Source organism: Euleptes europaea, chromosome 3 (assembly GCF_029931775.1).
Source record: "Euleptes europaea isolate rEulEur1 chromosome 3, rEulEur1.hap1, whole genome shotgun sequence".
Taxonomy (NCBI): Eukaryota; Metazoa; Chordata; class Lepidosauria; order Squamata; family Sphaerodactylidae; genus Euleptes; species Euleptes europaea.
In genome coordinates, this window is record NC_079314.1 from 46,132,662 (window position 1) to 46,158,851 (window position 26,190).

Consider the following 26,190-nt stretch of genomic DNA (forward strand, 5'->3'; position numbering starts at 1 on the left):
CACAAATTGGGTAAGGAGGCCACAATGTGGCGAGTGAAGTTCAGTGTAGGATGCACAATGGAACAAAAAATCCCAACTTGAAGGATACGGTAATGGGGTCTGAACTTGCTGAGATGGAAAGGGAAAGAGATCTTGGCGTTGTAGTGGATATCTTAACCCAGTGTGCTGCAGCAGTGAAAAAGGCAATCTCTATGCAGGGGATTATTAGGAAAGGGATTGAAAATAAAACAGCCAATATTATAATGCCCCCATATAGATCTATGGGGCAGCATCATTTTGAATACTGTGTGAAGTTCTACTCACTGTACTTCAAAAAGGACATCACAGAGCTGGGAAAAGTACAAAAGGAGGCAACCAAGATGATTAAGGTACTGGAGCCTCTTTCCTATGAGGAAAGGCTGAAGTCTGGGACTTTTCAGTTTAGGAAAGAGACGACTAAAGAGGGACATGAAAGAGGTTTATAAAATTATGCATAGGATAGACAGAGTGGACAGAGATAACTTTTTCTCCCTGTCCCAAAATACTAGCACTTGAAAGCATCTAATGAAATTGATGGGCAGTAGATTTAGGACAAACAAACAAACAAATCACTAATTCTTTATGCAATGAGTGATTAAAATGTGGAACTTCCTACTGGATGTAGTGACAGCCACAACCACAGGCAGCTTTAAAAGGGGACTAGAGAGATTCATGGAGGACAGGCCATGGTGACTGAAGGGAACCTCCACGCTCAGAGGCAGTAAACCTCTGAATACCAGTGCCAGGGGCAAGCATCAGGGGAAGGTCTCAGCCTCTATGCCCTGTTGTTCACTTTCCATAGTAATTGGTTGGCCACAGTGTGAGAAAGGATGCTGGACTAGATGGACCACTGGTTTGATCCAGTAGGGTTCTCCTTATGTTCTCAAGTGTTATGTACCATCCTATTGAACTATTACCTACCATGTTGAGGTTGCCACCATCGGAAAGCGGTCACTGGTGTTTTGGCCTCACGAGGCAGTTCTATTGATACTATCTGAGGCTCTAAGAAAGACATGAAGTCTAGTTCTCGCAGCAAATGCCAGCTTATTCCATTGTCATTTGAGTATTGAACAAGAAGTCCTGAAAGATAAAATTAAATAATTTTATCATGCCTCTTTAGCAACCCTGTGATTAAAAAACATGTTTTCAGTAGTGGATGCTGAAAATCATATTTTGGCAACTTTCCTAGCAATTCCATGTCAAATTGTGGCATAGACTGAAAGGCACAGACTTGTAGTCCTCATCAATTTTTTTACTTGTCTCTTGGTTAATTTACAAGGGGAAGATGGGAGCTCTATCCACAAATGTTTGTACAACACCTATGATTTCTAGCAGACTGGAAAAAATCAAGTTAAAACCATCCCCTGTGCATTAATACCTGCCCTTTACTAGTGTAGAATTGGCATTTACCAACCTGAGTACTCTGTTCAAGGATTTCAGCAGATTTACAGCATTAAATTAAAGCTAAGAGATATTTGAGGTGGAAATAAAATGGGAAGCCATGCCACTTATGGGAGATGCTGTAATTGGTTGCAGCATTTATCTACAAAGGATTGCTCCTACGATCCTGGAAGTATCCATGGATAAAAGGAGGCCTGCTTTTGGGATGAGCCACAAAATCACACAGAGGTAATTTCTACTATAGTGTGCATGTAATTTTTGAGTTCATGCACAATTAATAGGTGTATGGTCATATATACAATCCTAATAATATTTTTAAAAGTAACTTGTAGATAACAGAGTGGCACTGTTATAAAATGGCTGGCAAGTTAAAAACCAAGCAGCAAAGTCATGGATAATTTTCAATCACTTTTCTGGTAACACAGTACTCTTCCTGCCAAACCAACTGAGAAATGGTGGCTCTGAAACATTCTAATTATTTTTCTGCATGATACTGACATGACTGACCTATTTCTCTCTAACGGCTGGTATCCTTTACTGTTAATGTTATATTAGTACAATATTAATATGATATATTTGGTAGCCCATGACAAGTAAAAATCATGTCACCCACAGGCTCCTATAGTGGATGTCACAGGGCAATGCTCTGCATCAGCACCTCCATGAATTTCCCACTCCCTAGCACACCCCTTTATTTTCTCTAGCATAAATGAATGGTTGCCATTCATCCCTATGGAGAAAAGTAAAGTGCTGTATTTGGGGTCAAGAAGAAGAAGAAGAGTTGGTTTTTATATGCCGACTGTCTCTACCACTTAAGGCAGAATCAAACCAGCTTACAATCACCTTTCCCTTCCCCTCCCCACAACAGACACCTTGTGAGGTAGGTGAGGCTGAGAGAGCATGACTTGCCCAAGGTCACCCAGCTGGCTTCGTGTGTAGAAGTGGGGAAACAAATCCAGTTCACCAGATTAGCCTCCACTGCTCATGTGGAGGAGTGGGGAATCAAACCCGGTTCTCCAGATCAGACTCCACCGCTCCAAACCACCGCTCTTAACCACTACACCATGCTGGCTTTCTACACCATGCTGGCAAGGTTGTGGTGACCTCCATATCACCTGACTGGGTGCGCAACTCTCACTGATCAGGACCCTGTGGAGACAGGGGGACTGCAATATGGATATGGGCCAGAAGAACCCTTGCGGTGTATAGGCCATCCATCCACACGACTCATCATAATGACAGACATTCATGATGATGAGTCATGTGTGCATGGGTAACTTAAAAATACGAAGCAAGAAAATAAATTGAGGCCAATCCTTGGTTTTAAGCTTTAAAAGCATAACTGTTGTGTTTGTCATCAAAGACGAGAGAGTATCAACAGGATGCTTTTAATTGTGCAAAACAGATCGATGGAGGGAAGAAGCTTCAAGCACATTCACCTTCATTCCTGGCTCTTGGTTTGCTGCAGCCTGTGCCAATGGACTTGCTTCCAATTTGTACGTAAAACTGAAGTAGTCTGTTAACAAAAAGATTAAACATCTCAGAAGAAAATAACAAAACAGAAAAGTAGCTATGAGACAGAATTATCAAATCATTGTTTCTTCAACCTATAAGTTTTATTTATCTATTATTTTATGGAGATGCCTATTTAAAACTGTGGCAAAGTATGAGCGAATGCAAAGTGGTTTGTAGAGTAACCTATGGAATTCCCCGGGATTCCATAGACTTTATGGCAATCATATGATTGCTATTGCTGAACCATATTCTCAAGAAGGGCTGCCAGCCTCCAAGTGGGGCCTGGATTTCTTCCGGAATTATAACCGACCGCTAGACTGCAAAAATCAGTTTCCCTGGAGAAAATAGCAGCTTTAGAGGGCAAACCCTATGGTATACGTACATTCTAGGTGAACGTCCCCCAAATTTCCATCCTCCACAGGCACCACCCTCAAATCTCCAAGGGGATTTTCGATGTACTTTTCATTTTGTTGGTTGTTGATCCACAAGCACTGGAATTAGTTTGGGCATGGTTCTTCCATACATTTGCCCCCCCCCCCCCCAGACATGTTCACAGTTGTGGAGTCAGTTTATTCCCCCACCCCCACACACACACACCTTAAACAATCAGGATTTTCATGGAAGGGCGCTATTGTCATTGGTAGCATCATCGGTGGCATCACAGCATCCCACTTTTATTTTTTGCACATGCTTATATCAATATAGCATTTAATGACAGGTTTAGCAGGTTCTCTGAATTTATTTTAAAAATTAAGTAAGTCTCTAGGCCTTTCCCTTGCAGAAATAATCCTTTCCCCTTATATCTTCACGAAAGCTGGGAATTCAGAGAACCTGTTAAACCTATCATTACAATGTTTAAAAAGCTACATCGGTGTATCAATATTTTAGTGCCTAGGCTCCATTCTCTTTTTCACTGACATACAGAGAAGTACATAAATGGCAGGGTAATGGCAGACATAATGAATTCTCTTCTGTCCTTTTCCTTACCTGTTTATGCTGTCTGCTTTTAGGTCTGATTTTATGCTGTTTTATGTTTCAAAATGCTAATCAGGTTTGAACGGAAGCTTGCTGGATGACCCTGGGCCAGTCATACACTCGCAGCCTAACCTACCTCACAGGGTTGTTGTGAGGGTAGAATGAAAAAGGGGAGAATGTTGTAAGCCACTCTGGGTCCCCTTTTAGGGAGAAAAGTGGGGTATAAATAAAGTCAATAAATAAACAATGGATTTTACTGTTAACATTTTAGTTAACTCAATTAGTTCTGTTTTTATATTTCTTATTTTAATATTGTATTAATTGTTATATTATTTTACATTGGCAGCTGCCTCGGGAAGTTTCCAAAGAGTGCAGGATACACATCTTTTAAATAAATGCATCAATAAAATAAATATACCTGCCTCAACTATTGTTAGGCAATTGATTCAAAGTTCGTAGTTGGGCAGATGGCAAGAGGGGTGATTTTGAGGAATTTTAAAAGTTTAGATACTTTATGCAGCCTCAGATACATTTTGAGATATCTTTTTTCTTAAATCAGAATGTGCTTTTCAAACACAACAAATGTTTACCCAACCTGCAAATTTTCATTTAACTGTAGCTTCGGCAACAATGGTAGCTTTTAAAAAAGAGATGATTATATTAAATTGATAAAAATATACAGTATAAAATATGGAAACTTACAACCAACAAAGATGTCAGCCTGGCAAAACATTTGCTTCTAAAGTAGCATAAAATTCCATTTTTTTAAGTGCATGATGATTCCCACATGGAATCTATTTGTATATGTAACTACTGATAATGCATAGTATGTCTACACAGCCCCCTCAAACATAACTGTCTGCATGAAATTAAATGGTGGCTGCTTGCAGGCTTAAATTTACATGGTAAAGTGTTTCCTTTGAAAAAAGAAAGCAAAGAAATCAGGAACAAAAACAACCGTTTGTTTTTTTAGAGGACATAGGTTGTCTGTGATGATTTGGGCCTTCAAAAATAACAGTGGCTGCACTGTGGCCATTAGCGGCTGAGGCTGCAGCACAGATGAGAGCAGAAGCAGGCACAGTTAACAAGCCAGATGTTGTCACCTGGAAAAAACAAACCTTTTTGCAATGTTTATCTCGCCTCTGCAGATGCCAGGTAGGCCCCAGATGTGGCTGCGGTGAGTGAGCAGATAGCAAACAAAACCATAAAGGATAAGCATGAACAGTGGAATAAAATGACATCTGGGTAGCCTGTTGGCAGCACACAAGATGAAATTATTCTGGGCTTTACAAAAAGGTGACGGGAATGACTCAGGGCTTGTAGTGAGATCCAAGATCAACGTAGTACCAGATGTGTCATAGCTGTTTGTGTGGAATGGAATTCACAATGTGCTGAGGTAATACAGCAGTTATTGTCCCAAGCAGCAGTTCAAATCCACTGCTTGTGCTGGTTGTCATCTATAAAGCTCTTTACAACCAAATAGGGTTGCCAATGCTGGATTGGGAAATTCCTGGAGATTTAGGGGTGGCATCTGAGGAGGGCTGGGTTTGAGGAGAGAGCTCAGCAGGGACGTGATGCCATGGAATCCGCCCTCCAAAGCCACAATTTTCTCCAGGGGAACTGATCTCTGCAGCCTGGAGATCAGTTGTAATTCCAGAGCTGTGCAGGCTTCGCCTGGAGGTGGGTAACCCTAGCACCTCACTTACCTAGTTATCATCTTTTGTTCTTATTTAACTTTTTATTTCTATCAGGTTCTCGGTATTCAACTGTTTACTTTTCATTTTTTTACTTCATTCATCATCTGCCTTTCTTACTGATGCCCCAAACAATTGCCCCCAATGCCATGACGTCACTTCTGGTTTTTCGCCGAAAGGGATATTGCTTGCTGGTGTGATGCTGGTGCACCTCTCCCCAGCCCCCAAATCCTCCTGGTGCTGCCAGGCAGTGGCCTGGCATCCCTATCCTGAACTCCTCAGACACGCCGTTCCACAAGGTGGGAGCCATAGCAGAGAATGCTCAGGTACAAGCAGCTGTTGTTCTTATCCACTTGTGTTGGTTAACAAAAAACAATAGATATACTTAGAAAATTAAATTTCAGTTTACATATTTGTCTGTATAAACACACATGCACACATTAAATAGACCATAGAGTTATTGGCTCCTCACATATTCCTCATTTGTAGTAGTCCAGGTTATAGTAGATAAATAGCAGTGGCCTAGTGTCATCTGTGGAAGTCATAGAATCATAGAGTTGGAAGGAACCACTCGGGTCATCTAGTCCAACCCCCTGCACAATGCAGGAATTTCACAACTACCTCCCACCCACCCCCAGTGACCCCATGCCCAGAAGATGGCCAAGATGCCCTCCCTCTCATGAACTGCCTAAGGTCATAGAATCAGCATTGCTGACAGAGACAAGAAGTCTATCTTATTGAGTTAGAATTCCACCTCTGCAGTACTTCAATTAAATATTTTGTCACATGACAAGTATCTGATCTTCCGTCCAAACTAACGGCTACATAAAAGTGGTACAGCATACAGTTAAGAGAAGCAGAATAAACAATTGACCTGATGCTTGTGGTGTCCAGAGCCACTGTTCTTGCTTCCCTTTTGCCAGGTCCATTGAAGTAAAGAGATTTTCCATCACTGAGTATCCCACAGCCATTTCCGACCTGACCTCCAGTGATCTTGTACCAGAGAGGGCTCAGTTTCCTCTCAAACCTATCGAACATCTCACTGTGGTTAGGTACATTAGACACACAGGTCCCATGTGAAGCTTCAAAAGAGGAAGAAGATATATATAGGAGATGCTTTGCTGAGACAATTACAGACAATAAACTGCATGATGAGCAAGATCACATGATTCATACATATTTGCTTTTTCAAAGAAAGCTTGGGGTGAGCAAATTCCATCTATATTAACTATCTTATATTCTAATAGTGAAGTTGGCCAAATCTTTGGATATTTAAATCCAGTGACGGGAGCTGTGAATGGGCAACATGGATCTTTCTGCAAACCTGAAAAGGGCCCCAGGTTTACAGAAAATTCTGAATTCTAAAAAAAAAAAAGATTGGGGAGTTTAAAAAATCCCAAAATGATAAAAGGAGCAAGGCAACAACAGATTCCATGCTTCAGTTTCTTTCAGTAAAAGGCAAGGGGAAGGGGCACAGCTGTTTCCAGGCCTATTCTGGCCTTTAAGGGAAGGCTCACTGGGCCAGGCCTGGAAGGGTTGCCAGCTCCAGGATGGGAAACTCCTGGAGATTTTGTGGTTGAGTATCAGGAGGGCAGGGTTTAGGGAAAGAAGAGGGCTCAGCAGGATATAATGCCATAGAGTACACTCTCCAAAGCAGTCATTTTCTCCAGGTGGACAGATCTCTGTCATTTGGAGTTCAGTTCTAATTCTGGGGGATCTCCAGGTCCCACCTGGAGGTTGACAACCCTAGGCCTGGCAGCAACCTCTGGGTAATTTGACACCACCTGACTTGCATGGTTCAACAAGGCCTGGCTGCTTGCTACTGTTCAACAGCAGCCACCCTATGAAAACCAGTGTGGTGTAGCAGTTAGTTTCAGATCAGGGTCTGGCAGAACCAGGTTCAAATCCCCATCATGCTATAGAAGCTCACTGGCTGATTTTGGAACAGTCACATACTTTCAGCCTACCTCACATGCTTTTGTGTGATAAAAAGGAGGAGAGGAGACTAATGTCAGCTGTTTTTGGTCTCCACTGTGGAAGAAGACTGTAGTTTTCCAAGGTAGAGGCTACGGGGTGTGGGTGGGGAGATGGAAACCTTAAGACAGAGGGGCAAATAAAGATAGGCTAGCTGTTGGGTGGGAAGGAGATAGGGTTGCCAACTCCAGGTTGGGAAATTCCTGGAGATTTGAGGGGTGGAGCCTGGGAAGGGTGGGGTTAGAGGAGGGGTTCGGGCCTCAGAAGAGTACAATGCCATAGATTTCACCCTCCAAAACAGCCATTTCCTCCAGGGGAACTAGCATTGCCAAACTCAAGGTTAAGCCTGGAGATCACCTGGAATTACAACTGATCTCCAGATGACAGAGATCAGTTCCCCTGGAGAAAATGACTGCTTTGGGGCATGGACTATATGGCATTTATACCCGGCTGAGGTTGCTTCCCTCCCCAAACCTCACCCTCCCAAGATTTCACCTCCAAATCTCCAGGAATTTCCCAACCGGGAGCTGGCAACCCTAGGGGAACTGATCTCTGTAGTTGGGAGATCCATTGTGATTTTGAGAGAGAGCGGAGGCTGCTGCCACCGCAGCTGTGGGGGGCAGGAAGCAAGTGGGTGCTTGGGAGTGCTGCCGCCACCGCTGCTGCTATAGGAGGAGGAAGAGGGGAAGCAGGTGGGAGGCCAGGAGAGTGATGGAGCAGAAAGAAAGAGTGATGAGGTGAGGGGGCAGAAAGAGAAAGTGACAGGAGGGGAGAGAGTAAGAAAAGGGTTGGCAGGAGGGAGAACGAATGAGGGACTCACAGTGCATTCCTAAGGAGAGTTACTCCAATCTAAGCCCATTGAAATGAATGGGCTTAGACTGGAGTAACTCTCCTTAGGAATGCACTGCAGAGAAGTAGGGGGGTGGGGAAGAAGCAAAGGTGGGGGGAATGGGATAGCTGCTCCTGCAAGTTTCTTGTGGGTCCCCACTTGTATATGTATATTTTGCAAACATTCCATTTTACTGCTACACACATTTCTCACCAACTCTAAATTATATCTCCAAAATAGATATCCAACTGAACATTTAAAATCAGTACCATTAAAGTGGACCACAAGCAGAAAAAAGGTCCCGCATATAGTCCATGGATCCATTCCACTTGTGGAAACGCTTTGCTTTAGCCAATCCATTCTGCTGGAAGAAAGTGCCTCTGCTAGCAAAATGTATTGGAGGGACCCCACCCATTCTGTTTAGTAACTGCATAAGCTTTGGTTTGATTTTGTCCCATTTTCGAGATTGCGTATTTCCTTCAAGGGGAGAAAACGAAGAAGGAGCATCGCAATCCAGATAGGAAAAGAATTTTTCAGAGGGCCTGTCAGAATACATATACCTCAGACCAGCAAGCTTCTGTACATATAGCCAAATGAAAAGGAGGAAACTTGTGTAGTGCTCAGCTGTTGAACCTGTGCATGCATAGCTGGATCAGAAAAATGGCAGTCATGCTGATCAGGAAAACATGGGAAGAGATGAATGTATTACTTTTGTTTTCCTTCCCTGCATGGCTGCCAGCTACTATGCATATCACAACAGGTCCAAAGTGCTCTACCAGCTACAGAATTCATAGTCTAGTGTCCCCTACCTCTTCTTTGAAAATTCTGAAATGAATGAATGAAACATTAACGAACAATATCCATACCAATCTTTAAATACACTTCTTACCTGAAGAGGGTAACAGTTCTGTCTTACCTGTGTAGCCCAAATCACAGAAGCAGACTCCAGAGATACAGTCCCCATGACCACTGCAATAGTTCGGGCATGGCTCTGAGATGTACACCCCATCTAATCCAAAAGGGGGCACGCTCTTCTGTGAACTGCTCTCTTGGATCCAGCGGAACCTGGTCTTACTGTATGTTAGGAAAAATCAAGGCAGAAGATGGCTACATAATGCCTGTCTGTACTATTTCTTGTGTTCTCAAACTGTATGAGACACCACATTGTTCAAACGGTCTCTGTAATAACAAGAATCATCTCCAAAAATATACCCCAGCACTTTTTAGTTGCATGTGTCACTACTACTATTAAACACTCTTTTGTTTTGACACTATTAAACAGTGTGCCAGGCACTGCATGTAAAATACATGCACACAGTATTTAGTTATTTATTTTGTATAAGTACATAATTGATTTGTGTATTAAACACAAACAAATCTCTTACTTAAATATTTAAAACAATGGATATGCAATGGAGGATGGATGGGGACGCTCTTTGAGGGCCCATAACATTGGACCCCTGACCCAATCTTTATCAAACTTGCGAGTTCTTCTGAAGAGAGTCACCTGCAGCTATGCTGCATATTTGGCACATCTACATTAAAAACAACCCCCCGAGCCCCGAAAAGATTTCCCATAGGATATAATAGAGCTGAAGGGGGGGGGGGGGAGTTAAACTTTAAAGCCCAACGAAACCCAGCATGAATGTACTGAAGCAGTCCCCTCCCTTTAAACAATGTTTTCTTCCCTTTTCTACTGCTGTAGTCAGCTATCCTGAAATGATCCTGAAAAAAGCTGAAAAAAGCCCAAGTACAGAAGATGTGTGGAGTAATTAAAAAAAAATCTGAGAAAAAGTAGTGAGAGAGAGAATAAAAGCAACACTGTGGTGGCAGCTGCTGCTAAAACACCATTGTTTTAATCTGCACAGCTGACCAGATCTGAAGTGACCAATCAGAAGTCCTGCTGGGCAGAATTACCACCCGGCTATGCCCCCTTTCTAAGAACAGTTGGTGGGCACCAGGAAAAGTGTCGATGGGGGTCACGGCTCCCACAGGCACCATGTTGTGGTCCCTGTTCTAGAATATACTAGAACAACTTCTGTGTTCCCAAGTACATTTACTTGGAAGTAAATTCCTTTGTCATCAAAGGATCTTATTTCCAAGAGAATATACTGTGGACCCTGCTGTAAATTGGTCAAAAGAAAACCATTCATTGTCGAGCTGACATTTTAGGAGACGTTACCCAATCTGAAATGGCAACTGATGCTTATGTTGATAAACATTGTGCGTGTTGTGCATGTGTTGCTTCGATATGGCTGCCTATTCTTGATTATATTACAGAACATAATGTTCAGCAGACTGCTGCTATTGATTTGGTGCCATTTGTGTTGGGAAGATCAAAACCGTTAGTGTCATATTTGTGTGACTTGGCACTTACTTTTGTTGGTTAATTAAGGGAAAAAATGCTTAAACTACAGTATGCACTGATTATCTGATTCATTCTCGCCATGGAGACACCAGCTCTCCCTGCTACACAGCATGCCATGCACTGTAAATATTGTTAAGAGGGTAACAGAAGGAGTCAGTGACAGCTAGGAAACCCACAGACAGGAAAGCAAAGTATATTGGCCACGCTTCTAGAGCAAGAGCAGAGGAAAGGGGAGGGAAAAGGGACAGTCCTTCTGGTAGCAGCTGAGTATCATCTGGATACTGAGTTTGTTTTCTCCTGTGCATGCAAAAACTTAAGCCTGGGCATGGCTCAAGGCACCAACTGCTGGGTACGAGTCCTTGGCTCATAGCCTAAGACCTGCATTAGCCAGGCCAGCGAATCAGGTTTATTTGATGTTTTTATTTAAACTGTATTGTTTAAATAGGTTCTCTAGTACTTTGGAAATTTCTGTAAGTTGTGCTGGGAAGAAAAGCAGCATATAAATGCTCTGCTCAAGTAAAGAATTGTGCAGAAAAACATGAGAGATGAGAATGGACAATGTATGTGACCCCCAAGAACAAATTGCTGGCTATACCACACTCTCTTTTGGTTACGGTCAAGGCATACGTCATATTCCTGAGTAACACTGACAAATTTAGGAATAATCCTCAGGAGGTTTCTGGCAGTGTCTCAGGAATTTGTTCTGATTTGTTAAAGAGCTAAAAAAAATCTCTCTAAGGTAACCCACAAGAGTCAAGGCAAGGGCTATTTCCACATGGCCTCCTAGGAGGAACACAATGGCATAGATGCTGCAGCTAAAGTAGCTTTCTATACAGCTCAGTTCTAATTGTCATATAAAATCTCTTGAATCTCCATACCATTAAAGAAAACCTTGTTCACTTGCACTGACAGTTGCAGCATCTTATATACTGAAATAGTTCAGAGGATGCCATATGAAAAGATAGCAGCATCTTTGCCTTCCCCCAATCTATATGCTGTACAGATACCTTGTTGTAGTGCCTGTAGTGCTTGCACACTGTAAAGGTCAGGTTCCATGCAGGTGCAGCTATAGCAAAGGCCCCCACTACATCTTGTGCCCGTTTCAGTATTAAGTGTAGCTGTTGTAACTAGGGCAAGGGGCATGCCTGGAACCCCCGGGGGAGACTCTGGGGGGCATGGGAGGAAAGGACCCAGGAGTGACACCACCAACACTCTAGGATTTCACTCATCTAGAGACTGGCAAAATCTTAGAGAGTTAGTGACAGCACTTCTGGGGTTTAGCTGGAAGTGACAACAACATGACAACAATGTCATTTGAGCACTGGTGGGGAACAGGGGTGCTTTAATGTGTGTTTGGGGGGGTGCCCACTGAAAATGGGCAAATGGCACCCCCAGCTGTAACACTGCTACCAGTTGCAGAGTTGAACTAAACAGGAGGGGAAATCAGGTTACAGGAATTAGAAAAAAAGATGGCTATTTCCCCCCTGCTGCTTACTTACTCATGTACCGTATATACTCGAGTATAAGCCGAGTTTTTTAGCCATGATTTTTGGCTTAAAAAACTCACCTCAGCTTATACTCGGGTCAATACGGTAATTTGCCTGCCGGGCCCTCTCCCAGCGCGCCTCCGCCAGCCAGCTGATGGGCAAGCTGTCCCGCCTTCTCCCCCCCACCCCACCCGATCGCACCTTCTGCGCGGCAGTGGTGGCGGCTTCTCCCCCCCCCCCACCCGATCGCACCTTCTGCGTGGGTCGGCTTATACTCGAGTATATATGGTAAGTAAAAACAGCAAAGATTCCAAGTAGTTCTGTTGCTCCAAAGAAAAATTTAAAAACAGAAGCCATGCATTTCCTTTGACTAAGACCAACCAAAATGATACAAAACAGTGTGTGAGTGTTTGAGTCCTCCGGAATGTTTTGTCAAACTGTATGTTTAAAAGGAGGGGGATACATTTTAGGATAGGTTCTTGAAGCCTTTGTGTGTATCCCTTTTAGAATGCCCTACAGAATTAATGGATTGGATCTAGCCCAAACTTTCTGTTAACAGAAGGGGTAGAGTAATTTCCACCAATTCCCTCTTCCTGCTACAGACCCCCAATTTGCCTTTTATAATGTTCCTGGGGGTCCTGCATCCCCCAGGAGCAGCATTTCGGGGAGATCAATGGGATGCATTAATAGGGGGGAGGCAAGAACATTCCGTTCCTCTGACAAAAATGTTTTGTGTGAGCAGAAACTCCTGTAGCCATTGGGTAGAGTTGTTATCAGATTGTACTTTTGGATTTCTGGGAAGAAGAAGAAGGTGAAGACAATGGCAGCCTCAAATTGTAAAAATAAAAACAAGGGAGTAAGTAAGCCCTAACAACAAATGGAACACCAATGTCCCTTAAAAGGGCAAGAACAGCGGAAAGACACGGTCCTCCTTATATTAGCAATGCTGGAGATTAATTGTAGTTGATGCACAAGGTAAGGAGTTAATGGGAGCCAAACTGGGTAATATTATCTCATCTGACAGAAGAGCAGAGACGATGGAAATGTAGCTAAGGAAAGAAAACAAGAACACCTCTTTAAAGGCATTTGTTATCGCTAGCCTTTTTTGTTTCTGCTTGCGGCTGGGAGCACGGTTTGATTGTTCTGCCCCAGAGTCTGCATGCTCTAGTTAGGAAGAAGGGTCTCCTGAACACTCATCATCATCATCCAATGACACGGCACATTACACAGTAGCTCAAATGCCCTTCTGTTTCTTCTTCACCCAGGAGCACCTGTTTATGAAATTAATCCTATTGAGATTTTTTATTTTATTCCCGGGACTTATAGCTCTCTTGCCAGCCTTTCTGACCAAACTGATAAGCCTGAAGAAAAAAGAAGATACTCTGGACAAAAACATTCTTTGTTCTGCCCCAGAACTACAGCTTGCTTGTTTATTAAGTCTTTCAAGTTAAATGTCTAAAAGATCACTGTAAAAGTAAAACACTCTGCCAGGTTTTGTTACAGTAGCATGCAGAACACTACTTTTCTTGGCTTTCTTCAGCACTTAGCACAGCTCATAGCCTGAAAAAAAACAATGATGTTGGCAGAATATTGAATGCTACAAAATAAATGATAAAGAAATCAAACTGCTGTGTTCAGTAAGTGCAACAAAATCATACCTGGTAGCAAGAGATCTGGGAATGACAATGGTAATTCTTGTCCACTCTTCGAAGTCTCCTGTGTAATACACTGTTGGCTCAGTCAGTTCTCGGGAGCTTCCTTCACATCCTCTGACCCCAGGAGATACCGGGTAACAGCCTTCCTTCACTAATGACCAGAACAGGCCAGCATCATGGGAATACTGAAGGAGAACTGGTGCTGAACTACTGAACTGGTCGGTGCAACCTATGATCAGCTGTGAAAGAAATGGAAGACATCAAAAATAAACATGGGGTGAAAAAAGGAGAAAGGTGTAAATGTTAGATGCAGCAATCTATATTTTAAAAAATAACCATCACTAACCTACAGCCTTACATTGGTGAGTCTGCGTTCCTGCCTCTTGGCTTGTTTGTGGAAAACAGATCTACTTTTGTTTTATTGGATGACTGATTCACTTTTGATGGGTATTAATTGCCTTGGATCCATGGGAAGATTTTCATGGATGGAGGGGATTTCCATCCATGGAGCATGACTTCCACACCTCCCCTCTGTTACTGTGGTCCAAAATACCCCCCAAATGCTCCTTTTCAGGGACAGGGAACCACCAAGAATAGTATGAGGGGAGAGTTGGAGGTCTGCTGCAGAAAGAAAGAAGCGGTGAAAATCTCCCTCCCTTTGTGCATGCAGACACTCTCTAACCATTCAAACCACTGTTTGACTCATGTCCAACAGAATGAAATTAAGAGGGAGGAGGGAAGCAAATACCACAAAATGGAGGGGGGGATGTCTTATCCTTCAGCATTTATATGTAATAGTTGCTTGGTACCACACCAAAACAGACTAATTTCATTTGCCTTTAAGGTAGGGTTGCCAACCTCCAGGTACTAGCTGGAGATCTCCTGCTATTACAGTCGATAGAGATCAGTTCACCTGGAGAAAATGGCCACTTTGGCAATTGGACTCTATGGCATTGAAGAGATTTAATTTTCTATGTAAAGGGGGGAGGACTGTAATAGAGGTGCCCTCGTATGATCCTCACCTGTCGTCTAAAAAGGTATAGCACTTGAAACTTGGGATTTTTTTTAGTAGCCAGCACTCTGCTGTAATTTTGGTATCATTTGGTTGAAAACCAGTCACTCCAGCCCCCCTAAAAGTCCCCAATAGACCATAAGGTCGGGATGTATTAAAACAAATGACAGGAATGCTCACTGGGAACAATGGAAGATGCCTGAAGACCAACTGATTATAACAGGAGCCAGGAATACCAATTGACTTGCATAGTTCTATTGAAATACATTAGAACACACAAAAGTTGCAATGCAAATGCAGAACGGATTATAAGAAACCTGCCCTGGGCCTGGAATGACAGCCTCCAGAGTGGAAATCCTTGGATTGGAATCAGTGCTCAATTGAAGGGTATAATGAAAGATAGGATAGGGTATAAATATTTTAATAAATGAAAGAATAAATGAATAAACTTTGCTCAGTGGAGTGGTAGAAACAGGGTAGGATCCACCACCCTGTCTTGTACAGTAAAGAGACCTCCATTGGCTTGTATTTCACTGCAGGATTAGCATTGCAATGAAGCTTGCAGTGCACCCCATCACTCTGGAAACGAAGCCTTTTCAATTTATACATGGAATTAAGCAACTAAGTGGTAGTGATTTTAGGACAGCATCAGGAAAAACCCACAAGGAACTTGAATGTATGTAATACGTCGCAGTTCTCAGTTTTGTACATTTCATCACTGTAATGTCAAAACAGCATGAGATTATTTTACAAATCCCCTTCCTCCTTGCCAACTCTCCTATTTATAGGATGGTGGAATTATAGTTGAAAAGCTGTCTATAAACAGCTGATGTCTTTAATAATTCTGTTTGTAAATTATTCAGTGCCTGTATCCACCAATTATGTAAGGGCTGTGTATTTGCGGCTAGCTCATTAAAACTGTATTTTAGTCGACCCTTAGAATTCACAATGGGATTTCATAATAAACTCAATAAAATTTTGATTAGGATTCAGAAACATCAGCTTGTCGAAGTAAATATACTTTCTTTTGCATGTAAGGCACAGTTCTTATAAGAACGCCAAAGCTGCCATCCTCCTGGGGCTCCATCCCTTGCTGTTCCACAAATGTTGGAACCTTGGAAGCCATGTAGGAGAGACAAGTAAAACAAGGTTGTGTGTGTGTTAAGTGCCGTCAAGTCGCTTTCGACTCATGGCAACCCTATGAATGAAAGTCCTCCAAAATGTCCTATCTTTGACAGCCTTGCTCAGATCTTGCAAATTGAAGGCTGTGGCTTCCTTTATTGAGTCAATCCATCTCTTGTTGGGTCTTCCTCTTTTCCTGCTGCCCATGTATAAACAAGGTTACTCCCTAGCTAAGCTTTGCCCACCCCCTAATTTCCCTCAGTTCTGATCTTCAACTACTCCACCCACCATGTTAAAATTAATCCTATAATGGCAGATGAGAGGAAGTGATTCAGGGTACAAAATTCAGGGGACCTGGGTTCTCCTGGGGGCTCGGAGAACCAAGCAATGCACCTTTGGGCTGTAAATAAGTCCACTGCATCCTGTGAATAAAGTAAAACCTATGAAGCAGCATTTCAGCATTTGTGGGAATCAATGCAGCTGCCTACAATCTTTGTCTCTTCAGAGCCATGTGAAAAAGCAGGTTATCTCTGGGGTGGGAGACAGCCAGGCATCCAAATACCTAAGATGCTGGTCCTGAGAGAAAGAAGTAAAAGCTGGAGCAGGAGAGGGAAATAACAATCACTTTAACAGTTTTAAAATGCTGATCCACAGCACAAAGAAAAGAGGGCAAGACAACTCCTTCTTTTTTGTATTATTACATGACAGCCTCAAAGCTATTTCTCACTTACTCTGCAACTTGTTGATAACTTTCAGCCTTCATTGGGCATGGGTAAAGCAGGCCAGCCTTTAGTCGTAGCTCCTTACGACAAATAATTTATTTAAGAAGTTAAAAAAGGTGTCTGGGGAAACAAACCTAAAGAGAAATCTTTTGACTTGCCTCTGGAAGGCTAAGTGACAGACTTGAACAGCGACAGGCTTGAAATGGGAGGGAATTCTATGCAACAGGTGTCACTGCTGTGAAAGACCAACACCTTGCTGCTGCAGGTGGTAACTTGTAGGAGGCAAGGCACTCATGATGTCAGGCTGTAAAGCAGCCACTTCCAGACAAGGTTGAGAGGTCCTCCCCAAGTAGGGTTGCAGGCCCCTCTTCGCCACTGGCAGGAGGTTTTAAGGGCGGAGCCTGAGGAGGGCAGGGCTTGGAGAGGGGAGGGACTTCAATGCCATAGAGTGCAATTGCCAAAGCGGCCATTTTCTCCAGGGGAACTGATCTCTATCGGCTGGAGATCAGTTGTAATAGCAGGAGATCTCCAGCTAGTACCTGGAGGTTGGCAGTCCTATTGAGAGGTCCTCCCCAAAATATGCTGGACTCAGGCAAGTTGAGGCCTCAAAAGATAAACCCAGAACTTCAAGCTGGGCTTGGTAGGTCACACTAGACTAGAGAATTGCCACCCATCAACAACCTTTACTTCCAGCAGTTTGTAAACACTTTTGAAAGGCATTCCCTTTGAAACAGTCAAACCTGGAGTTTATGGAAACATAAACAACAGTCACCTGTTTCCCAGGAATAGCCACCAATGTTGGGTGCAACTGATAACACCTGTTTCTGACCACCACTGCCACGGGGGCCCATGACCAAGCCTTACCCTAGAGGGAAATTCCATGACCATTCTCAAGAATCAGGATTACTGATCAATATCACTTCTGCTTTATCTGGATTTAGTTTCAGTTTGCTAACTCTATCCTGGCTGACCACAACCTCTATTTTACTGAATAAATTACAGTGATCCTTGCATTTCTGTCTCCGCTTTGAGGGCTACTTCACATGGCCAGCTCTTGCTCTATAGGCTTGGTTTTTCAGTCAACCCATGCTGATTTTCAGCAGAGCTGCCACAGGTTCAGATGACCATGTTTCTTCCAAATTACTCAAATGCAGAATTCTGTATGGATTAGGCTTTAGCACTTAATCACAACCATATGGCAGCTGTGACTGAGTACTGTTTGTATATGTGTCTATTTTAATCTCCTTTTCAGAACACTGGGTATTTTAAAAGCAGGATACGAACACGTATGTACTGTTCTACTGACAGAAATAAAAGAGTTAAAATATTTTGTGATGCAGAATTTCTGGGTTGTACAACCATAACAACAGGTGATAAAGAAATTAAACCAGTGGCATTATCATCCAATGGGCATAGAGAGGATTTCAGCACTGGAAACATCCTCTTGTGCCAATACAAGTAACTGTTGTTTGAAGTATTAATTGCTGCTGCATTCCCGTCTATGGAAATGAATCGACTTGATCATACAGCAAGGTCTGGTTCAGCATCACTGAATACTCCCAAGATACAATTTCTATAGCAAAGCAGCAAGGAAATGCGTTACAGCATGGGATCCAGTAGCTACTTCCCAGAAATGAATGCTCCATGGGTAGATGGCCATGATTACCACCAGCATGGAACACTGAGACTTTTTGAGATGTGGGAACCTTATTCATTATTAACTTAATTTATACCCCGCCTTCCTCCCCAATGGGAATCCAAAGCAGCTCATATTGTTCTCCTCGCCTCCCTTTTATCCTCACAGCAACCCTGAGAGGTAGGTGAGGCTGAGAACATGTGACTGTCTCAAGGTCACCCAGCAAGCATCCATGGCAGAGTAGGGATTTGAACCTGGGTCTCCCAGATCCTAGTCTAACACACTAACCACTGTAACACACTGGCTCTCAACCTTATGAGACATAAGAACATAAGAAAGGCCCTGCTGGATCAGACCAAGGCCCATAAAGTCCAGCAGTCTGTTCACACAGTGGCCAACCAGGTGCCTCTAGGAAGCCACTAACAAGACGAGTGCAGCAGCACCATCCTGCCTGTGTTCCACCACACCCAAAATAACAGGCATGCTCCTCTGACCTTATCAGAAAAGTGCATAGTTGACACCAATATAATAAGCCAGGCTATAAAGTCCTGTGGCTTTAACATGAGTTCTAAATAAAGGTAAAGTTTTATTTTGGAGTCCTTTTAGTTAGAAATTTTGGAATAACATTAATGGTCCCAGGTGCTTGAGTGAGAATATTTCTGCTCTAAAGTTCACTCTATAATGGATTTCATTCCTCCTGTTTTTACTAGAAGAATTTCTAAAATTAATTCCAAAACTGAAGAATGTGCAGTTACCCCAACTTTCAGTTCATTTTCATTTCTCCCAGCTTTACCAATGTACATGTGCACATTAATAAAACACAGTAAAAAAGCAATCTTGATTAATCATTCATCAAGACTTTTGTGTGTGGTGTTTTACTGGTGTGCACATGCATTCCCATGAATTGACAAAACACACAATTTTTTTAAAAATCAGCTGTACATACAATCACATTAAGATCGCTTTTTAAAGGTTTTTAATGTGCACATGCAACTTTGGTAACATAGAAGGGGAATGCAACTGAATGGAAAGGCATGAAAGCTGTCGCAAACTGTGCATGCTTAGTACTCTACACAAAATTTAGAAATAAAACATCAAGCAAAGAAGAATTCCTAACACAATGTTTTTTCAGAACCCTTCCTATCAGTGAATAAGATAGGGCACCCCCCCCAAGTTAAAGTTTAAGGACGTATACCTTGAACTGAAGGACATATCCAGGTTTCAATGTTAAATCCCGAGTCACTGCAAAACGATCACCATCTGATTTCCCAAATATCATTGCTGATGGAGTGGCAGAGCAGAAAGTTTCATTTTTTGGCATCCCTTCATTGGCTAACATTAGCCACACACTGAGTTGGTTCACAGGGTAATCAAATGCTGGCTTCTCATAAAAGTTCTATTGGAAAGAAAAACAACCACCACCACCATTCATTAGGACTAACAAAGGAAGATTTTTACAGCCTCACCCACGAGTTAGTTTAGCTGAGTATCAGGATATAAACAGATTGATTCTACGAAAACTAGGCCTGTTTGTGTAGAATTAAATTCCATGAAATCAACGGGGGTTTTTCACACATGCACACATCAGCTGATATCTCAACACTGGATGACTGACTGGCAGCTGAATGTGTGAGATGACTGCTGAAGCACATTGTGTTTAAGTTGATCTGAATGTTCTACCTGCATTTCTGTATTTGTGATGGACATTAAGTGATGAACATGGATGCGTGAACCAGATCCATATTCACAGGCTTCTCTGGATGATCAAAGTATGCATGGTATGAACTCTCATACCAAATTTATATAGCAATTTTTTAATAAATACATTAACATGCATCACAGATGAGACATGTATATTATTCAATATTATTTATTTTAAACATTTACAGCTTTCACAAACTGCTTTTTTAAATGCTTTTCTAAAACAACAGAAAACTGTACTCAGTTTCATCATGTCACAACTAACATCCCAAAAAAGGTTTGTTCCAGATGTGCAAACATACAACACCTGCAAAATTCAAATTCAAATTCAAATTCAAAAACCTTTATTGGCATAACAAATCGTACAAGGTACAAAAGTAAAAGCACCCGCAAAAGCAACAGATGCTGAAACGGGAAGAACAAGTATGTTTCCCAGTAATCAAATATTGCTACTAAAATGCTAGTAAAATATCACATCCCCTTAGCAGAAGGACAATTGCTACCTGCTCATGCAACAATTCACATTTCCACTAAAACATTATTGTTCAGTTCCTTGTCTTCTTCACCTCTATAGAGAAAGGACCTATGCACATCATTCTCTGAGATCATGCAAGATGTTGCACATCTAACCACCTCTATTTTTTAAATCTCTGACCAGCATGTACAAGCCTTTGCTACCCAGCCACCAAGAGTCCCCTTGATGGCAATTAAATCACAAAGAAGCATCCAAGATATTTATCTGTGTGAGGAATAAAAAATATCCACAATGGAAACTAAACATGGAGGACTACTGCAGCAGCCCTGGCTGCAACTTCTATTTCAGCAATTAACTTGTTAGTTGCCCTCATTTATTACCTGAGGTAAAGTAGGGTTAACAACAGGGATAATTTGTTTCATCTTTTCTGACAGAATGATGATATCATCAATGGCCCACTGGTCATATCCTTCCCCTGAAAACACTGGCTGCCACCAGCGGAATCTGGTGCATGGAGTCTTTGCAGCACTAGGGAGCTCCAGGTATACAAATCTAAAATGAAAAGAGATAACAAACTGAGGAGCCAAGAAAGAACACCACGAACTCTGTGCACCTTAGAATTATTATGCAATATCCACTGATGACAAATTTCAGTAACTGAGGCAAGCATTGTTCACTGCAAAAAAATTAGTGTCACTTGAATTGCTAGGGTTTTGGAGAAAATTAATGCTTCAACCGATGGATAGTTATGTTTTTATTGAATTGTATAAATATTTTAAATGCTGCTTTAATGTTTTAAATGTTCTCATGTTTGGATATTCACTGCCTTGGGGACTCTATTTGGGAGGAAAGGGAGCATAGAAATTTAAAAAAATAAACTTTATTTAACATAATTAAGATTACATAATAAATTAACAGAAATATAGTACATTAACAGAAATATCTGAGATAACATTCCACTGAAATCTTTGTACTCCACTTAATTACATCAATTGAGCAACGTTTGGAAAAAAAAGGCTTTTCCTTGTATTTTTGTGTGTCCACAAAAAGTTCAAGATTATTTGATTTATTTTTGATTTAAAATAAAATAAATACTTTTGGGAATCAGATTGATCAGTTTGCTGTTTGCAGGTTTGGGTGGTTTGTTGCTTTAATCCAGTAGTTTGTTCAAAACAGAATCACACACCATTCCTTAAATCCGTACGCTATACTCCCAAAGAATTCATGTATCATGTCAGTACACGTGTAGCAGCTCTGTTGGTATGCTATTGTACACAGCAATAGATAATGAAAAATGCACTTTTGGGGGGGGGGGCGCTGTGGACTGAATTGGTACCTGGACTTGCTGAAGTCGGAGAAGTACATTTCTGCCAGTAGATGCCAGTTGATACCTCCATTGTTGCTGTACTGTAATAACACACCTTCTTCTCTGCTGTCTGGTTTATTACAGGAAGAACTCTCCCCACCTATCTGAATGTAAAACTGGACAAAGTCGACCCACGTGGTGTCCAAGTCCCAGCTCACCAACTGCCTCTTTCCAGCCTGTAGTATAGATGAAACAAGAAGGAAAGTACACAGAAGAGCTCCACTGAGATAGCTAATGGCATTTGTGTCAAAACAATTATTATTTTATTTCAAATGTATAAGCCATTATACACAATGGCATGTGACTGAACAGGGAAAACAATTATAAGGCAGTTCAGCACAAATAGGGAGAGATCACAGGAAGAGCAACAGAGTATCGTGAAATCTCTATTTGTCAAGGGAGTCTTGGATAAGAATAAACCTCTGAAGCCCCAGGTGCTCCGTGTTTTCTTTTTTTTCATGGATCCACAAACTGTGAGTTTCAACTTGGTCACCTCATGCTTCAGAAGGCAAAAGACTTATAAATAAACCAATCAGACAATATTTATGGGAATGAGAACTGGGTATGAAATGTGGTAAACTAACGGATTATTGTACTACCGTTCCAAAGCATAATTATTATTCCACACAGTATGACCCTTCCTTCCTCATATTTGGCAGGCATCAATTGTGGAGTGCAAGGTGCATGATAACTCTCCTATCTCCCAGTTCTGGCCTGATCAAGCAATAAAATCAAGACGTTTATTCAGTTCCAAATAGACCTCCACATATGGCTGATGGGCTGAGTCTAGTTTGCTGGGCCACAAATTGTGCAGGCCTAACTTAATCCAAATTCTTTTAATGCTCAGCATTGTACAAGTGTGCACAAACGTCTGATACAGCACAGCATCCCCAGTAACACTCAGATTGCCATGTTTCATTGTTCATATATACCAACAAACCATAGTCACATCTAATTTTTTAGATTTGAAATATGGTTTACAATTGTTGCACAGCTGTAGTGGCAGTATTAGGAGGAATCAGAAGAGAAAGAGGATATTCCTCAATGAACCATAATATCCAAAGAACCCACAGACAATCTGAAAATGGCATAAAACATTTCTGACAATTGGCGTCCCTTTCCTCATAAACAAAATTTAGCTTCATAAGAATAAACTCAATAAGCCAGTTTAAACAGGAAGAAATTACATATGGCCTATGAGTTTTAGGCAATGCTGTTACATTCAATTTAAATTCTGATTCCATGAAATAAAATATCTTGGTGTGCCTTTAACATCTTCACTATAAACTCAACAATTTACACCAGCATGAGATTTCTAAATTATATTATAACCGTAGAATTGGGTCAATAGACGTTAGCCAAGGTAGGAAGGGTGTTGCAGATTAGACAAAACAGATACTGTAATTCTTAGATATTGAGTTCTTACATATGGAAGTTAGCAAAAGGAATGTATGCGCTCATCAAACTGCGTCTAGCTGCTCAACTGAATATTCCTTTCCGCACATGTACCCAGAGCCAGATTAGGGAAAGCAGCTGGGGTGGAGAAAGTGGAGGGTTAAGCACCTCCTCCCCCTGATGTTTCTCCACTCTGAGTGGACCCTTTCCACAGTGCTTCATGGTGAAAAAAGGGGCTGTCAGATTTCTATTACACATGATTGCATATAATAATCAGTAAGACCCATCCTCTGATCAGCAGTTGCCCTCCCATTTGACAGTACAAAGGGGAAACATATCAACACTAGGAAAGCCAGGAAGATCATGAAACTCCAAATAGAAAGCCTACTTATGAAATAGCTTGTGTTTTGGATAAAGGAATGTTTGTCTTATTAACTGGTTTCTGAATCCCTAAACAATTTATTTCACCTGGCTCAATCACAGAGCTGTTCACTTGACATATCTACACAGAACATTTGGAAGAGGTTCATGATCATACCCACTGGCTCCACCCCTCCACTCTGCTGTACAGAACTTTGGTACACAACTGACACATGTGTGTAAGTTAGTAGTTATTTGCATTATTCATGTGTTTTGGAGCAGTGCTGGTCTTGTTTTGCTCTGTTGAACCATGGCCTAAACTTGCAAATCTACCAGTGGGAAAGTATTTTGCAAATAGCTGGCAACCAAGGCTGCTCAGAAAAGCACACTGGCAACTAGAGGCATGAAAAAGCCTCACCAGTACTGCCCAGGTAATGTGGTTCTCCAGATGTGCACTACCAGAAATCCAGTGAATTCCTGATCAGCAAGCTGCCTTAATGAATATGATGGACTTGGGGAGGGAAGCCCGAATGTGTGACCTCATCTGCATCCTCATGTGTTCATTGTACATGGATATTTTAATTGAACAGTGCCCATGCTAGTTAATTAGCATGATAAAAATCTTATGAATATATAGCAGAAAGCATAAGAAAGTTATAATGTTTTTAACCAAGTCCTACAGTGTGTCTTTCAGTGACATTGATCTTTTCTGTTACATAGAAACAGAATAGGACGGCCTCCTGCTAGACAGATACATTAGGGAGTAAACAGGAACACTCCTCCTAGTTTGATTACAAAATGCCATTTGAAAACTAGGGCTCTGTACAAAGGTAGTTCCTTCAAAACATATTCATAATTTCTTAGTCAAACTGATTTTGCTGTTCCTGTTACTGCTTCCTCAGCCCTGATAATAGGTATTTGACAAGATCTGAATAACAATGGTTTATCAAACTATCCATTGCACTTTATAAAGAGACAACTGAAGCCTATTGTCCTTCGGTTTAATTTACAGAAAATCACCACTCAAAATGCCTATAATTTAATCCAGACCTTGCTAAGATTTTATATGCATTCCTATCTGTAAACCTGCAGGATAAAACACTATCTCTTTAACACCATTGAACTATGTCTTATCATGGAAGACTGGTAATGATTCTACTCAGTTATGAAGTTCAAAGATAACTAGAGCAGGGCTAAATGTGGACTCTATTAGTACGAAGAGATTATATTTGGGGAACAAGAATTATCAGCTTTTGCACATTTCCCTCCAGATTCCAAGGTCAGAGCTTATCTACAAGTCTATATTCATGGATATGGCCAGAAATACAGGGAAACGGTTGCTGGACTTGACTAGAAAGTTCACAGAGGATGTGGTGGCACACATAATCAGAACAAACCTGGCCTCTCAGGGAAGCATGCGAAGAAGGGAGGCTAGAGACCCAGAATAGAATAGCCTTGAAGGGCTCTAAAAGTACAGAGTGGCAACAATTATATGGACCTGTGTAGATTATAAACCATCTAACCCATTAGCAATAGATACAATTTGTTGAGACCCAGGTGCAGAAGCATTTGAGAAATGCAAGAATGTCCAGCTTTGCAGAAGTGAAGATATGATTCAAGGATGGGAGTAGTGGTTGAGGGGCAAAAGATATTCATATAGGGCTGTCAAAAAAAAAATTTCGGTACAGTTCGGATTCGGCCGAATTTGGCCCTTGTGGGTTCGGTACGTGCCGAAGTCCGAACTCCCCCACTTCGGATCCGTTCAATTCGGCGGGAATTCAAAGTTCGGAAAAAAATTTGGCCGAATAAAGCCATTAAAAACACAATCGCGCCTTTCCGCGGCTCTGGGGGGGGCTTTTTTGGGGTTAGAGGTCCCAAACTTTTGGCAGAGCTTCAAAGGACGTTTATTGAAAGACTCCCCAAGTTTTGTAAAGATTGGGTCAGGGGGGGCTGAGATATGGGCCCTGAAAGGGGTCCCCCCCACCCTTAATGTGCATCTCTCAGCAGAGCTTGCCGCCCACGCACAAAGCTCCCAGCCCTGACAACAGCTGAGAAATTAGCAAAACAACTGCAAACACAACCTTGTTAAACAACACCTTTGCAACACACAACTGAAACCTCCCCCATCAAACCAGGGAGCGAGAGACTCGAGGGGGAACACACACCCCAGGCAGAACCGACGAAAGCCCCCTTTGGCTTCCCCCCCACCCACAGAAACTGCTCCCTCCCCACACACACACAGACTCTGCTTTCCCCCCCACACACACACACATACACAGGAGAAAAATTATAGATTAAAGCCCCCAAAGGGGTCTTACTGTGGCTGTCTTCTGTTCCATCAAGAGGGGCTGAAGAGAGGACTTGTAATCCAAGATTATTCCAATTAGGCATGGAACGTTTTGCTCTGGAGAAGATGCACAGGATCTGATCCATTCATCCCAATAGGGAAAAGGGGAAAGGGGAAAGGGGAAAGCCCATATCTCGG

The 26,190-nt window shown here is 42.0% G+C and overlaps 1 protein-coding gene across 1 annotated transcript in view; it reads right to left on the minus strand.

Moving 5' to 3' along the window:
* RELN (reelin) overlaps positions 1-26,190 on the minus strand; it is a 362,044-nt gene that overhangs the window by 68,155 nt on the left and 267,699 nt on the right. Inside the window, exons 25-32 of the mRNA XM_056847774.1 lie at positions 21,921-22,126; positions 20,965-21,136; positions 19,604-19,804; positions 13,920-14,155; positions 9,323-9,480; positions 6,478-6,685; positions 2,859-2,935; positions 940-1,098 (exon numbers count right to left, since the gene is read on the minus strand). Coding sequence (XP_056703752.1) covers positions 940-1,098; positions 2,859-2,935; positions 6,478-6,685; positions 9,323-9,480; positions 13,920-14,155; positions 19,604-19,804; positions 20,965-21,136; positions 21,921-22,126 — 1,417 coding nt within the window. The remainder of the gene's footprint in view (positions 1-939; positions 1,099-2,858; positions 2,936-6,477; positions 6,686-9,322; positions 9,481-13,919; positions 14,156-19,603; positions 19,805-20,964; positions 21,137-21,920; positions 22,127-26,190) is intronic.